The sequence below is a fragment of the Centruroides sculpturatus genome, unplaced genomic scaffold, assembly GCF_000671375.1.
Source record: "Centruroides sculpturatus isolate CEXI.00-Female unplaced genomic scaffold, Cexi_2.0 scaffold25, whole genome shotgun sequence".
Lineage (NCBI taxonomy): Eukaryota > Metazoa > Arthropoda > Arachnida > Scorpiones > Buthidae > Centruroides > Centruroides sculpturatus.
This window is the reverse complement of record NW_019384428.1, coordinates 1,358,857-1,375,836: the sequence shown is the minus strand read 5'-3', so window position 1 is coordinate 1,375,836 and position 16,980 is coordinate 1,358,857. Positions and strand designations below refer to the sequence as shown.

The 16,980-nt window shown below is 24.3% G+C and overlaps 1 protein-coding gene across 2 annotated transcripts in view; it reads right to left on the bottom strand.

Annotated features, from left to right (window-relative positions):
- Positions 1-5,026: 5,026 nt before the first annotated feature.
- The window catches only part of LOC111619657, a 126,462-nt gene continuing 114,508 nt past the window's right edge, over positions 5,027-16,980 (bottom strand). Inside the window, exons 5-6 of one of the 2 annotated variants that reach the window (XM_023361423.1) lie at positions 6,090-6,311; positions 5,027-5,884 (exon numbers count right to left, since the gene is read on the bottom strand). In XM_023361423.1, coding sequence (XP_023217191.1) covers positions 5,823-5,884; positions 6,090-6,311 — 284 coding nt within the window. In that variant the 3' untranslated portion in view covers positions 5,027-5,822. The remainder of the gene's footprint in view (positions 5,885-6,089; positions 6,312-16,980) is intronic. The other variant, XM_023361422.1, reaches the window with a different exon arrangement.

Genomic DNA, 16,980 nt, shown 5'->3' with positions numbered 1-16,980 from the left:
ACTCAAATTCGAGTTATTATCATTAACTAAAAAAACTTATCGATTTTATATAATTATAATAATACATTATGCGGTTTAAATATTCAATGATGCATATTTAAAACGTTAATAACTTATTATTTTAATTATTCATGTTTTTTTTTATTACTTACACCTTTCATATCCACGTTTTATATTACTTAATAAAACAAAAACTATTTATTAGTAAATAGTAAATAAATGGAATGCCTTACCTGTAAATCTGTTATGTACAATTCGTTAGGAAACTAGAACGTGCAACAACTGAAACAAAAAACAGCTACCGATCGATATTTTCAGGTTTGTTTTCTTTGAAAATATATGTCAAGGATATTTCTAATTGCAGGATATAGTCTCTTAAAATTTTCATTTCTACTCATTCTTCCGTAAAAAGTCGAATATTTCATGAGTAAAGGTTATTCTTTGTCTCTCTCTAACCTACTTCTGTCTTGTTTATCTTGATGAATTGATGAATATATTTAATTATGACATGATTAGAAACATGATGATAGATCTAAAAACAAAAAAAAATTAAAATTGTTCATAAGGAAGTATTTTCTGCATATATCCTCTCTTTATTCAAACATTTCTTTGTTTTACAATTTTAAAATTTACTGGTCTTCAACTGAATATCAATTAGTTTGCAAATTAAATATCTGTGCAGCTATAAAAAGAATTATTGCTAAAATTTGTTATTTTAATTTATTTTAATATAAACGAATTTATTTATTTACTTTTTCTCTTCTAAATTAAATATAGCTTTCCGAAAGGAAAGTAAATTATAAATTTACATACTTCGAAATTAAAAAAAAATAAATAAAATATCGACTCGTAATTTTTAATAAGATTAACGTATTTTTAATCATTTTCACCAAACGAAGCTAATAATATAAAAATCATTCATTCCTTTACGCCAGACTCATTATCATCAGCAAATTACTTGCTAATCATCTACTCTCTTTTAAATAGAGTAGCTGAAGCGCACCATCTTTATTAATTATAAAAGATCATTTTTATTCATCTTACTTTTGTATACTTCCTTACATTAAAACATTTTTGGGGTTTAAACAAGAAAAAGTAACATTATAGAACACTTGATTTAAGCCGGAACATTTACTCTTTATTATATAATAGTCTGAGACTACTTTAAAATTCCGTTACTTAACTAATTTGTAAATGAATTTAAGTACTGTTTCTCGTTATAAAATTTAATGGTAGATGCNCGACAAAAAGAAATACTGATCTTATAAGAACATTTATTTTAATTTTTTTTTAAAACAAAATTAATTATTCGTAAAAACTGAAAGCTATTAAAATGAAAGTAAACTGGATTGAACTTAATACTATTTTTAGAAAACTTTAAAAATAAATATTATTAAATTTATGAAAAAAACTGAATAAATTGGATTCTGAAAAATTAAAATAACCGTTTAAGAGCGTACATTTTACATTACGTATAAGTTGAATTTTAAGAGGTTTTTATAAATCACGCAATATTCTTTTCTTCTTTTATTTTGGAGAGAAAAATAAAATATTTCATTTATCTTTGTTCTTAATTATTTTCCGCAATGTTATAATCTGATAAACGAATGTCATCATTTAAACAAAATTATCCTTAATCCTTACTTGTCCTCATTAAGAAATAAAATTTTAAATTGCATTATTTTGTAAAAGTGTTAATTATTATAAAACATTTAAAAAGATGAAATGAATAAATTTATAACATTGATTTTTAACATTTAAATAACTAGAAAAATATTTGATTAATGATGATTTTTTAATCTATTTATTTTATTTTTCTTCCTTAAATATTTATAAATAGATAATATTTCTTTGAATTTTTTAAATAGATTATTTTGTTGAGAACAAAATAAAATTCTAAGAACAATTTATCGATATTGTTTTTTCTTACTATAGAAAAAAATCAAATATAAAGTCAAATAAATTAAATTTTAAATATTATGATTTTCATTATGGAAATGAGTCAAACTAAAAAATATATCGATAGTTAAATATAATTAATGCATTATGACATTATATTTTCAAACTTGCATTATCATTTTCTTCGTATTTCGTTTTTCATTTTATGTATTTCATTCAATTTAAAGTATTTCTACCGCTGTTATCATTGTAATTAAGAATCTGCATATCTTTTTGTTTTGCCATACACTGAATAAATTGATGAATGCATTGTGAGTGTTAAATACAGTAGATCCCCCTATAAGACGGTAGATACGTTCCGTTCTTTATGAATCAATTTTGTAGGAATCATAGTTTACGGACTACGGCTGTTTGAAAGGTTTTCTTTCATAAAATTAATCGATTCTAGACTAATTCGACTCAACATTTCCAAAATACGTATATTTTTTTGAAAATAATCCGTATAAACTACGTTATAAACAAAAAATTGTAGGATTGCTTACCGAGTGTGTACCGTTCGACTACGCCCGTTGCTAAAGCTTGGTTTCGTCGCGGAACAGCGCATCAAATTGCGGCCGCGATTTCTGATATTATTTTTCTGCGAAAACTTCGTTGACCTTTGGAGACATCATTAATATAAATAATTTTTATGGCCGTTAAATAAGAAATGTTTCTTTCACAAGAAATGTATAAAATTACAGTACTAAACAGACGATAGGTCGCCTAACTCGCCGTAGCGTGACGCTAGACGGCGAAAAATATATATTTAATTATAATAAAGTTACAATAAATTAAGTTAATATATAATTATATATACAGTACCTAATTTATATATAATTAATATATAATTATATGTACAGTACCTAATTTATATATAATTTATATAATACTGTCCAGACGATAGAAATCTCTCCGTAGCGTGGCGCTACGGACGGCGGGTAAGTAGTTCGGCTGCCCGATGACGTTTTACGTATTATAGGAGTTATTTTTACCGTTGTTTACGGATAATGCCACAATTTTTATAGGAATCATAACTATAGGAAACGGTTTTATAGGGGGATCTACTGTATTATATAAGTAAATTCTTACATCATTATTTGTTATAAATAAGAATTAATGTAATTAAATTATTTTTTCATCTCAAGTATTATAATTAACTGTAATGCATTGTTTTCATTGTAAAAATATTAATATATTAAATATTTTGTTCCTGTAAAGAATTGTAACCCAAATATTTAAAAAACTTACATTATTATATCATTGTTTATTATAAATTTAAATTCTATTGAAGATGAAAATCACTGTTCAACTATCTTATATTTCCTAAATTGTTTCTAAATACAGTATAAATATTTTCTTAAGAAACATTTAATTTAATTATGTTTGAATATAAAACAGATGGATTTCTTTTTTTACGTTATTTATCTCGGAAAAATAATTTTTAGTATTTTTGTTGTTTTTAACAATTTACTTCATCTTAGATTTTTCTAATAAATTATTTCTCGACCATAAAAATTCTGCTATGTATATTTTAAAACATCATATTTATTTTATTCTTTGTCTACATTAGAATTTTCTTTTATTTTATAAGTTGACAATTTAAAATCTATCTGTTTTTTTACAATCAGGTAGTATCTTTTTAGTTGAAGACAAACTAAATGTAATATGAATTTATTCTCAACTGATTTGATCTTCTCAGGCTACTTTATTCGGATCATCTAATTAAGATTATTATTTAATTGCTTTAGATATTTAATTATTTTTGACTTAATTTCACACTTTTAAGATAATACAATTCATGTATTTCCGAAATAATTAATTAATTGGTATTTTAGTTTCTATGCATATTTAATTTCTTTTGAGCAACGTAAATCTTTTATTTTGTTTATTAACTGTTGTGTAATATAAAAATAAATATTGAAATAAATCTGTTCTGTAATTCATTTGTAAATTATTCTAACATTGTTTTCGATTTCGATTGTTATGCCCTTTGTGTCTTTTAATGAATTTCATATTAACTTGAATATTTGAATAGTTAAAATTATTTTCATCTGAGAGGATGCATTAATTTACATCAGTTTCCAAAGAATATTTTTGAATACTTTAAATAATAGTTCTCAAAATTCTTATAATTCATTAAATAATCTAAATTACATCTTGTTAAATTTATTAAAATTAATATACTATTAGCTGATATTCAATTGTAATTCTCTAATCTAAAATTAATGAATCCATTCATTAAATATTTTTCATCAGTTTTATATTTTAAAAATACATTTAGAAATTTATTCATGTTTAAAAATTAAGAATAAAATTAAAAGTCTTCTTTTGAAACAAATCAATCATATGTTTTTTTTTATTTTAAATATATTGTGAATATGTTTAGTCTACGTTTTTGCAAATCTGTATATGTGTTAGTTCAGTTTTATTATTAATTTTTAATTATTGAAAATTTATATATCTTAAACTTAATATTTTTAATTATATGGTACCACACGACCTTTGATGATGTAATAGGATAGTGGATAAAATCTTTCATTTCTACCGGATTAAAAACTAATTACAAAAGAAAATTATTTCAAAACAACAAAAAGTATATTCTGCATACAAAAATCAATATTCTGTGATGCAGTTTGACACATATGCAAATTTTGCGAAATATAATACTTATATAGCTCAATCATCATCATTATTTATTCTAAATAAGAAAGAGTATTTTTCTTTTTTAATGATTAACCTGAAACCCTTAGAAATGTATAGTAAATTGTAAATATTAAATGAATACAGATGTAAAAACAAGCAAAATGTTTAATGTTTGTAGTAATTAAAACATTCTAAAAACAAGAATTGACTTGAACAGTTTTTCTACATTTACATTAAATTTTAAAAATAAAGCTTCTATTAAAATATGTTTTCAATTATATATATATATATATATATACCTGTATGTTATAACAGAAGCTTAATATTTCTTTGTAAACATAATCAAAACTACGAAAATTATTATTCTGTTGTCTTAATATATAAAATCCATGTAATCTGTTGGTTCAATAATAAAATAAACAACAAATATTCATAAAAGTAGCGTTTATTTCTCTTACTTTAGCAATAATTTAACTTTTCTTTCTCAAAGAGCGCGTACAAGACTGAATAACAAAGCAGATAAAATTACTGAAGTTAGAGAAAGAGGTGTACAATTTCTCATCCACAGAATATTTAATAAATATTCCTAAATATGGAAATTCTTTATCATTACACAAGAAAAAACCGAGTGCTTAAAGTTAATAAATATTATATTTTCTTTTTATAAAATAAAATATGTTAGATTAATACTTTGAAGTTATTCTAATTTGTGCGGATTTGATAATCATCACGTCATGATTTAAGTGCGTTAATTAAAACATTTAATTACATAAAATATTTATATATATATATGTATATATATGAGAGAGAGAAAGCCCAAATAATTAAAATTGATTTGTCATTTATATTCTTAACAATATATATATGTGTATATATTACATATGTTTCAAATGGAATTTCACATAACGAAAAATAAATAAAAGCTAAATAGCCTTAAACCACGTTACAAGGAAAAAATCAAGTCCATTAAAATAGAATCCATTTGACATGACGTTGGAAAAAAAAAAAAAATGTTATTTTGGCACATGACGAATGTCTAACTTTCACAAATTGTGCTGAATCAACAGAAAAAAGAAAATGGAAATGGAGGTAGTAAGGCATCGACCATAGAATTCAACCAAGAATGGAACGATTTTCGTAGGGAAGCTAGTTGTCATCCGAACTCCTGGTTAGATGATGATGATGATGAGTCTTCATGAGATGAAAGTCGATTACGATGTAGTTTTGGCGTCGTTATATCATTATTTAAAGAGTGGGGGATTCCGAAAGCTGATTGTCCAGTTCCATCTAATATAAAAACAATCTGAAGATAATTAGATATTCCAAAGTACAGTACAGTACAATATGCAGTTTATGTATGATAAATCCATATTTTGCAAATCGATAAGTTATTAATTGAACATATCAGAATAAAAAGAAATGTAATCGCTTGATCACATACAAATTATAATCATCAAAATATATTAATAATAATAATTTTAATATAAAAATAGCAGAAAAATACTTACAATAATTCGGTTTTGCGCCTTTAACAGGTGCTAAACTGTATGACTTTTCTTCTTCGTTACTGCCACCAGAATAAGTTATTGTTGTAGTCGGAAGTGATACAGATCTGGATACAGTATTGGTCGACCATGATTTTGATATTAAGGAATGCGAACGATGAGGAGATAAGTCTGAAGAACGTTTGTTGGTGTTATCCACTGGACTGTTTATTTCTACTCTAGAATCTGAAAGATATTAAATTATATCCAAAACTTAAAATATTTCTGACGAAATCAATATGACCTTATATATATTTGACAAGAATCTAAACAACTTATTAATTAATAATTATTTATTAGTCAGAATTTTAAATATTTCTTGTTTTATGTTTGTTTTTTAAATATTTTTTACATGTAAAAATCTTAACTAGACAGATAACTGAATCAGTTTCAATCGTAATGTTTTCGCAAATAAAAAGACTTTAAGGACGTAAGATCCATTATACTGTCTTGTGTCGCATTCTATACACTTTTTAAATCTATTTTTTCAGCAAACATATAATAAAAAGTTATTATAAAGTAAAATAGCTTACCAAAACACTTCAATATTCTTAACGTTTATTATAGAGTAAATTGATTCCTTGTAAAGTAAATAACAGTATGTAAAGTAATTATTATGACGAATAAAACTTTCGAAATTAAAAATTTTGCATATATATGAATACATATGAGCATTCTTGATATGCTCTTTAATAATTCACATGATTATCAAAGAGTAAATCAAAAAACAAAATAAATAAATATTTCGAGGGCTTCATCATATGAATATAACAGGATCCGAGCGGCTATAAAGAGGTTTATTTGTTTGGTTTGAATAATGTGCAAGTTAATAATGTGACGTAATCCTTTATTCTTGCAACATAAAAATTTGAGCAAAAGTGCCGAGTGGTAAATAAAGTGATAAAAGATGTATACAATAATGATAACACACAATCAGCAAAATCAACGAATGTATTATGATGTAATATACCTAATTGTGAAAGAAAAGTTCACTTCAAAGGTATGAAATCAAGATAAAAGACAAAAAAATTTCTATATGAGAAGCTCAGAAATTCAATGATATTACAAGCACATCAATTTACCGGTTAATTTTTATTTCTTAATTCATAAATACTTTAGTCAGTCTAAATTATTAAAAATGATTGAAAATCATCTAACTTTTATACCTTGCTAATTTCTAAGCGGCATAATGAATTATCAATTATGACGTTACAGAATTATTTATTCAAAATTGTAATATCTTTGTTTCTTGCATTGCAAATACGAATGAAAAGGTTGGATAAACTTTGGTTAAATTTATAAATAGGAAATATCGATTTTTAAAATAATTTCTCTCGATATTTCATTTTAATACCGACAAGAGAGCAGAGAGAGAAATTTAGGATGTCTGTCCAAGTTATGAAGTGAAACGGAAGACATAAAGAATATAAATGTCATAAACATCAGTTACCGAAGTTCGGTTCATTATTTGGACAAAGATTCACATTAATTTTCTAAACATAAATAAACTTTTTCAAATAACATATACTTTATACGTGTTATTTAAAAATAGAAGNAACTTGTAAATTGTATGCAATTATTTCTTTAAAAAATGTTATAAAAGAATAAAAATATTTATAAACTGAATAGCAAAATGTAGTTTTTTTGAAAATTAGTAGCGAAATATCGCTATTGCAGTTTTGATTAATTCTTCTCAAGAAATATATTGCGAAACATATTCATTACGGATACTAAAGAGATCAAACAGATCTTTGCATAAAAAAGAAGAAATTTCAAATAGAATTACAAAGTAGCAATAGTCACTTTTGTATTATGTATAGCATATTTTTCATTTTATTGTATAATTCGAGAAATTTTCCCATTAGACCCATTAAAACTCATTTTTAAAATTCTATGGGTTTTGGTTCAGTTTTGACAAATTCTGTCATTTAGATCATCAACTGTTTCATACTATTATTAAAATAATAGCGCTTCATCGTACGTCATTTCTCATATAAGCATTTCCATCAGGTAACAACGATAAGAGAATTTTAAACGATTTTTTGTATCGTGACTGAAAGTATGACCTCATTTTACCTTCACGATGTTTAATTTTTTCCTTTTTGTTTTGTTTTAGAAATTTCTATATTTATACTAAGCGTCGTATACGTCGTAATATAATTTGCAAGTATTACATAAATGATTTTTGTAGTTTAATTTGAAAAATCACAAAGCATATATGAAAGATTTTCTTTTTATTAAGAGATGAATTTTATAAACAATGAATATTACACTATCCTATCATTAATAGCTATTTTTTATTTGTCAGAAATACAAATTGGCAATGAGAAAAATAGCTATCCCACTGCTATTAGGGCATACTGCGTAAAATTTTACATAAAGTTTTATTTTGCTAAATAAAATTTAATTTTTTAACTTTTGTACACCAATGAAAGCATAAAAAATTAACAATTAAAGAAATGAAAACAATTTAAAAAATTAGATAAGAAAATTTTATTTATAATTTTTTAAAATCATCAAAATCTGCTTATAAGGTTTTCAACGTCGATCTGCATGCATGTCCGTAAGAAAGAAAGATTTTTGGATTATAGATATACGTGTATATGTCAATAGATCATATTGTCAGTACGCGAATGGTAAGAGGAATACGAATTCCAATCTGAGTATGAGCAATATTTTAACATTGTGATAGTCTGCGAGTATTTTTTTATAGTTGGACTTTGAGGACTGGACAAAATCAAATTCTAAGTACTGGGCAATTCTGGATGCTCATATTAAGATGGCACTGTGAGAATTTTCTATATCTTTTTTAATGAAAAAATGTTTCCTGTCATAGCTTACTGCTCATGTTGTGACGGATTGATTTGAGGACAATGTTCAAAGGATGAACTAGCAGGTTAGAACTCAGACTTTAATATTAATCAATCATATTTAGCGTGGATCATTGAATAAGTGCGAGGGGAGACATGAAAGTCAATGCTGAACTGATGAGATAATATAATAGAAAATATCGGAGAATACATACTAAAAGCTGATTAAGAGTATTTATGAAAAACTAAATGCCATAAATAAATAAATTACAGCTTTTAGTCATCATAAATTATTTACAAATCAGCAGGTGTCCGGATATTAATATGATAGTCTGTTTGTTTATTTATTATATAGTATTAATAACTATTGTTTTTATTTTTGAAAATATAGTGTTTAAAATGAGAGGAAAATAAATTATTACTTGTCTAATTTTATTTGGAAAGAATATTCTAGAGATGATACTTTCCAAAGAAATATAAAAATTGATTATTTATTCTACAAAATCTTACCAATAATTTTCAAAAAAATTCGTCTGCTACAAGACTGGTATTAAAATTTGTTCTTATTAAGAATATATACAGGATATGGACTTGTAAAATAATATTTTATCTTTTTATATTTTTAAATAAAGCTTATTTTGTATGAGTTCGGATTTAAACATTTTAGTCAATTCACTTTATTTTGTAACAGCAAAAGCAAGAATTAATATTTCAGAATAGGAGAAATGTGGCTTGTTTATCTCAATATAAGTATTAATATATATATATAGATAAACATATAATTATTTTTACATATTATTGCATATTTATACAACTATTTAAATTATTTAAACATATAAAATTTAACAGTCTATAATTAAAATTAAAATATTAATTACATTAATGTTTTATAATTAATAATTATAAAATACAGTATTAATTGTATTTAAACAAATATTGATAATTAATTTGTTTAATTGCTAAACAAAGATACTATAAAGATTTAAAACATATACCAGTACTATAAAGATATATTTCCTTAAACAGTACACACTACGTCATGTTTGTTTACCTGAACTATCTAAAACAATATTGGATATATATCTTAATTTTTATGTTAACTCTTATCTTACACATTAATTATTCTTATATTTTGTTAATATAACTTATAAAATATGTAAGATTATGCAAATGTATTCATATAACTAAATTTATTATTAAAAGTTTATAGTTTATAAATAATAAATAATTAAAATGAAAAATTACTTAATTACATTAACATTCATAAAATAATCTTATATTTGTAATCAATTAAAGCAAATTTTAGTTTGAACTTTAAATCAGATCTATTTCAAATTTATTTTGTTTGTTGAATTAGTAAAATTGTTTAATTTTTAAGATATTTAATTTTTCACCCTGGAACAATTTTCAAATTTAACTAATATTTTTACGACAAACCTACAGAAATAGAAGTTAATTAGTAAAAGTAAACATTACTCACAAAATAAAATAATTTAAAAGTCAATATTTACGCTGTTAAGAAATTTATTGTATAATTTGAATCTATCTGTACTTATTTTTATGAATTTATGTTCATAAAAATAAGTACCCAACATTGGTAAACATTTAAAAATTTTTCTTATTATACACATAATGACAATTATTTATAATAAAATGATATAAAATCATTAGAGGATTTTTCGGTAATGTAAATTATAAATTAATTTTTAAGGTAAAAGTTGTGTGATTTATAAACTTTTGATGATATCTTTTATAAAGTTGAGTATCTCCAGAATTGAGTAATGAGGATTATTATGAAAACAGAATCGAAATTTATCTTTTCGTACGATATTCGAAAAGTCAAAATTATTTTTTATTTCGATTGGTATAGAGCTACACAAAAATATTATGAATGTTAATTGAGCTCTTTAGTTACTAAAAGGAAGATCGTTGTTTTAGAAAAACGATCTTCGAATCGAATCATATCGCGTAAAGTTCATACGTAACTAAAAGTTTAATACATTTATTTAAAAATATGATATATATAACTGTTAATGGATTTTCTTAATATATTTATATTACATATATATATAATATTATATTTATGATACTACATTAAAGCTCAATAAAATAGTTGAAACAATTAAAAATAATAATACAGTAATAATAAATTTTAGTAAGACTTTAAACGTTTTTCATGATTTAAATCTACTTATAATATTAATTTAAAAATTAATATAAAATTAATTTATATTTTAACAGATTTAAACTATTTAATTAAAGCGATAATATTTTTCTAGTAATAAAATATTTTACTGTGGATCAAAACTTTATTTTATAATATCTAATCGTCTCTCCCAAAATCAGGTTCAAAGAAATGGTAATAAAACATTAATATTTTAATTTATGAATTATCAGCACAAGTGAGCAAGTGAGATTTTAAAAAAATATTTGGAAATTTGCCAATAATGAGATAAGTTCAGATCTTGCAAACAAAAGTTTGTTTCCCTTATCTCATTTTATCGAATATAGCGTAAAATTTGGTATAGAATGGTTTTAGTTTTTTCTTAATTTAAATTCAGTTAAACAATTGCTACAAATGTCAGTGAATTTTGCTCATTTTTATTTATTCCAGTATTTTTGATAAAATTTCTGTCGTTTTTAAATATAAATGTCTCTCACAAGCGCTTTTTTTAATTTTTTGATTTATGTTTTCTTCCCATAAACTCGTTAATCAGTCAGAATATAAATATAGTTATCTACATTATCACCATTCTTATATATATATTTATTTATTTATTGAAGTTATGAATTCAGAATGCGCTTTATTTAATGTAAAACATAATTGACTGAAAATAAAATAAACTTTTCCATAAGTTCAGAAAAATAATTTTTCTAGACTCTAAGCCTTTATCTAAAAACTTTGAACTTTATTTATTTATTTTTAATTCGTCATAAGAAATCGATTTTACTAATTTATTTAGATTATTAAATAAATTTCATTATTAAATCATAGTAAACTTTACGTGAGGTTGTCACATTTAGATGAAATAATTTAATTCGATAGGCCTTTGTAATGTGTTTTCGAAAATAATTATTCTAATTCTTTCAGTTAAATATTTCGGTTGTAACATTAAAGGAAAGATGCCTTAAAAATAACGTGCATTTCATTCTATTGATTAATTTGACTGCAGATAACATAAGCATAATTTTCCGAGACGCGAATTTTATTAGATTGATCGAAAAGAGATTTGATCTATAACAATATGACTCACCGCGTATGGCAATTAAACCATTAGTACTTGTTTCCTTTTTTTCAACTAATTAACAGGTAATAAACGTCATTGTTTTAGTTTACTAACTTCTTAGAGAATGATAAAATCAAAATATATCGTTAAGAATAAATCATTATGCTTCTTTAGATCTGTTTACGTTATTAATGATCTCTATCTACAGTTTAGTCTCTACGGGGTGACACCACAATGAGATCTCGCACCACCTCAAAATCTTCCTAGGGCAACCTCTGGTTTGGCCCGTGGAAAAAGTTTTCTTTACAATTCGGCCCGGGGGCAAAAACTGTTGGCCACCCCTGGTCTATAATTTTATATGTATTGTAAAAAATTTCCTGTGATATGAATACATTTAATAATTTAAAGGCGGAAGAATCTTACTTCCTTTGAAGTATACAGAATCTGATAAAAAATTTATTGGAAACACCTAAACATCAAATTTCATATGAAACACGTCACATAAAAGTTGTAATTTTNCTCAATTATTATTTTTAAAAATGTTAATTTTAATTAAACAATAATATAAATATCCCCTAAATGTGAATATCGCGTTTATAAACATATACAGTAAATGTAAAATTTTTAACCAAATTTTTAACTATATTTCAAATGTATTTATATCTTCAAAATTAAAATAATAGCAGCATTTATTCATAATGAAACTAATCCGTTGCTATAAAATGAAAACAATCTTTCAGTATACTTCAATTTTAATAATTATTATACAGCTTAATAGCTTAAAAAATCTTAGCAACTTTCTTTTGAAATTGTGTCAATTAGCGAAGAAATACATCAGCACATTAGAATCGTAGACGTTCAATAATCTGCATCTTGGCAAATGCAAACATACTAATGAATAATTTCATTAGAAATCGTTATATTACATATATCAGGACGATATTGTAAAAAGTAATTACATAATACATTTTTTTACAATTACTTTTACTTACGAAATATAAAAGTGTTATACTGTATAAGCCTATTAACGATGATTTTTTAGATAGAATAATTAAGCATTTGACTTTTTTGTGATTGAGAGATAGATAAAAAATTGTTTGATGATAATAGGATTTTCTTTGCTACTTTCATTCCTGTTGTATTTTATCCTTACGAATGAATCAGTTATTTTTTTCAACTGTTGATTTTTTCTCACTTGTTTATGCAAAGATGTTCTTTGTAAAAAACAAAATACATCTTTTCTGTAGTTAAATTTTCTTATCTTTTTACGATTTCATTACGAATATAATTTTTTTCAAATAATATTTGGAAAATATTCTATTATGATTGAAGTTTTCCATTTAATATTATAATAATATTCTCAATATTCTCAATCTCAATTCAATATATTTCAGTGATGTTTTGATGTATTTCACATATCTAGATAAAATTAAATTCAATTTATATACTATATAAGATGAAAATTAAAGTCATAACTTTTAAAGTTCGTTTTTCTTTTGTTTTTAATATTCATTTATGAGATTTTAAATTTCATTTTTAAAATTTTAAGTATAAATTTAATAATTTATGCTGTAATATGTTTATTATTTATAGCATTAAAGCTATAAGTTTAAGATATGGTCTGTGAATTTATACAATTCCTGAAAAAAACAAAACATTCTTCTGAATAACAAATTTATTATTTAGATATAACGTGAAAGTATTGTGACAAAAGTTTAGAGCAAACTGCCTTATTGTAACCAGGGCCATCGAGAAAGAAAGGGAAAACTTAAGAGCTCTTATTGGTCTCTATCCCTTATAAATTATTATTATTATTTTTACTACAAAAAAATAAAATCTTTGAAACGACTTTTTGTTAATAAAAACATCCAACGTATTTCATTTATTCAAAAATATATGGCAAAAGGGGATCGCTCTACTCCGGGCCCCATACAAGCTTTTGATAGCTCTGATTCTAACAAATTATACTTTTTAATTACAGTATTTATATTCTTTAGTGTCTATAAATTAAAATATTTTAAACTTTTTATATTAAAGTTACATCAACTTTATTCATCTTAAGTTACATAAAGGATTATTTCATTTAATACTTGTAGATCAACTCATTTGATATATCAAAATCTCTCAATAAAATTATATTTTATTTAGTAATTATTAATAAGCTACTCATAATTTTAAATCATAACTCTTCATTGTTATTTTATGAATTAAAATAAAATGAAATAATAATTTTATATTATTTATATAATTATAAGCTCATTTGTTATGCTCAATACATGCTCATTTAACTTATAATAAAATTGAAATTTTAACAAATAACTCCAGTTTACTTATAAAGTATTGCAGTAATCAAACTCTTCATCTCTAAAATATGACATTTATAATTTGAATTTGATATAACTTGTAAACTTAAATAAGTTATTTATTTTTAATTTGAATGCAGAGAATTTACTTTTCAAATTAAATATATAGTATACAGTAGACCCCCTATAACGCGAGTTCCTATAACGTAGATTCCTATAACGCGGCGAAAAATTGCGACAATATTCGTATAAAGACGCTAAAAGGGACGCGTAAAACGCGGTAAAACGTCATCGCGGACGAGCAGCCGAACTACTTTCCGCCGTCTAGCGCTACGCTACGGAGAGTTTAGGCGAGTAAGTTGAGTTTACTATCGTCTGTACAGTATGTAAATTAGGTACCGTAAGTCTAATACAGCACTGTAATTTTATACATTTCTTGTGAAAGAAACATTTCTTATTCAACGGCCATAAAAATTATTTATATTTATGATGCCTCCAAAGTTCAACGAAGTTTTCGCAGAAAAATAACATCAGAAATCGCGGCCGCCGTTTGGTGCGCTGTTCCGCGACGAAAACATGCTTAAGCAATGGCGACGTCGAACGGTGCACACTCGGTAAGTAATCCTACAATTTTTTGTTTATAGCATAGTTTATACGGATTATTCCCAAAAAATTATACGTATTTTGGAAATGTTGAATGAAATTAGTATAGAATCGATTAATTTTATGGAAGAAAACCTTTCAAACAGCTGTAGTCCGTAAACTTCACACGTGTCGGGCTGTGATTGGCTCACGTATTTAAGGATTCCTACAACGCGAAATTCGTATAACGAGAAACGTATCTCCTCGTTATAGGGGGGCCTACTGTATATATATATTTTTTTAAATTTGATTTTTTAGATATAATCAGTCTGATAAAAATATACCTCTTATTTTCGTGCCAACATTTTAAATTAAATTTTTTATTGCTTACTTTTATTCTTTTTATATTTAGTTTCCTTTTCTTTTATTATTACTATATAATTTATTGGATATGTTAAAATTTTTATATTGTAGGTAAAGCAGCATTCAATTTAAATAATACGAAATTAAACGGAAAAAAACATATTAATAATTTGTTTATATAATTTTTTGTGTGATTTTTTAAAATATAAGAGAAAATTTAAATTTAAAAAACAAAATATATTCATTATTTAATTAAAATTTTTAAAAATATTTTAGAATTTGCAACATTAGAATATTCAGTTAGAAAATAATTCAAATGTCCTGTGTTTTCGAACAGAAGTACGAAAATATTGAAAGGCTACTTATAAATTATTTCTCAAAACATTTTATTTATATATAATTCAACTACCAATCATTCATTTTAACTTATTTATGTAAACAATCTGACAGCACAAGAAAACTATTCCTTTATGGCACACAACTCATATAATAAATTATAATTATTAAGAAACTTTTGTATTCAGATAATGAATTTTATAATATCGTACTGAAAATTTACTAAATGTATATTTATATTATTATTTTAAGTAAAAAAATATTTCAAATAAGATTATAAATATTATAGACAAAAATTTTTAAAAGTTGAAATATTGGATTTTTATTAGATTATGTTTAAAGGAAAATAGATTTCTTTTTATTTAATAAATTTAAATAAATTTTATTTTGGTACACTAAACAGAAAAAAATTATTTTCAAAAATAAACTTTAAATTAAAATTTTTTGTTCTTAAAATACAGGAGTTTATTTTTATAGTCTAATAGAAATTATATTCTTTATTAAACCTCCTAAATTTCTATCTGTCAGAGACAGATAATACTAATTCTCATAAGTGATAATCGTAAATAAATTTATTAAAAGAAATTAACTTAAATACGTATGAAAGAATTGGAAACACTACATTTAGAGTCATTTTATAGTATAATAGAAATAAATCCAAATGAGAGTTCGATAACCGCTGTGGTTTGAATATTAGAACAAAATATATACATATATATATATATAATTTGTTCTAATATTCAATAACTAAATGAATATATATATATAGCCTTATAACAAATAGGGTTGGCGTCAGGAAGGACATCCGGCCGTAAAACCTATGCCAAAATGGAATATCTACTAGACTACAAGTTATAACTATGTTAGGACGTCCCACCGAAGCGATGCGCAGTCATGTCACCCGAAAACTATGTCAAATGAGCTGGTGCTACCGAACCAAGGACGGGTTCGGATAAAGAAATTAGTCCAGAAAGAGAAGAGGAAGAAGTCAAGTATAAGAGTACGTACTTTAAACATCGGAGCATTGAATGGGAAGAGTAGAGAGTTGGTTGATCTTATGCAAAGGAGGAGGGTGAACATTTTGTGCCTGCAAGAAACAAGATGGAAAGGAAATAAAGCTAAAGAACTTGGTGATGGGTACAAGCTGTTTGTAAGTGGAGCAAATAAGGGAAGGAAGGAATAGAGTTGGTATCGTAATTCATAAAGTTCTAAAAGACAGAGTCTGTGAGGTTAA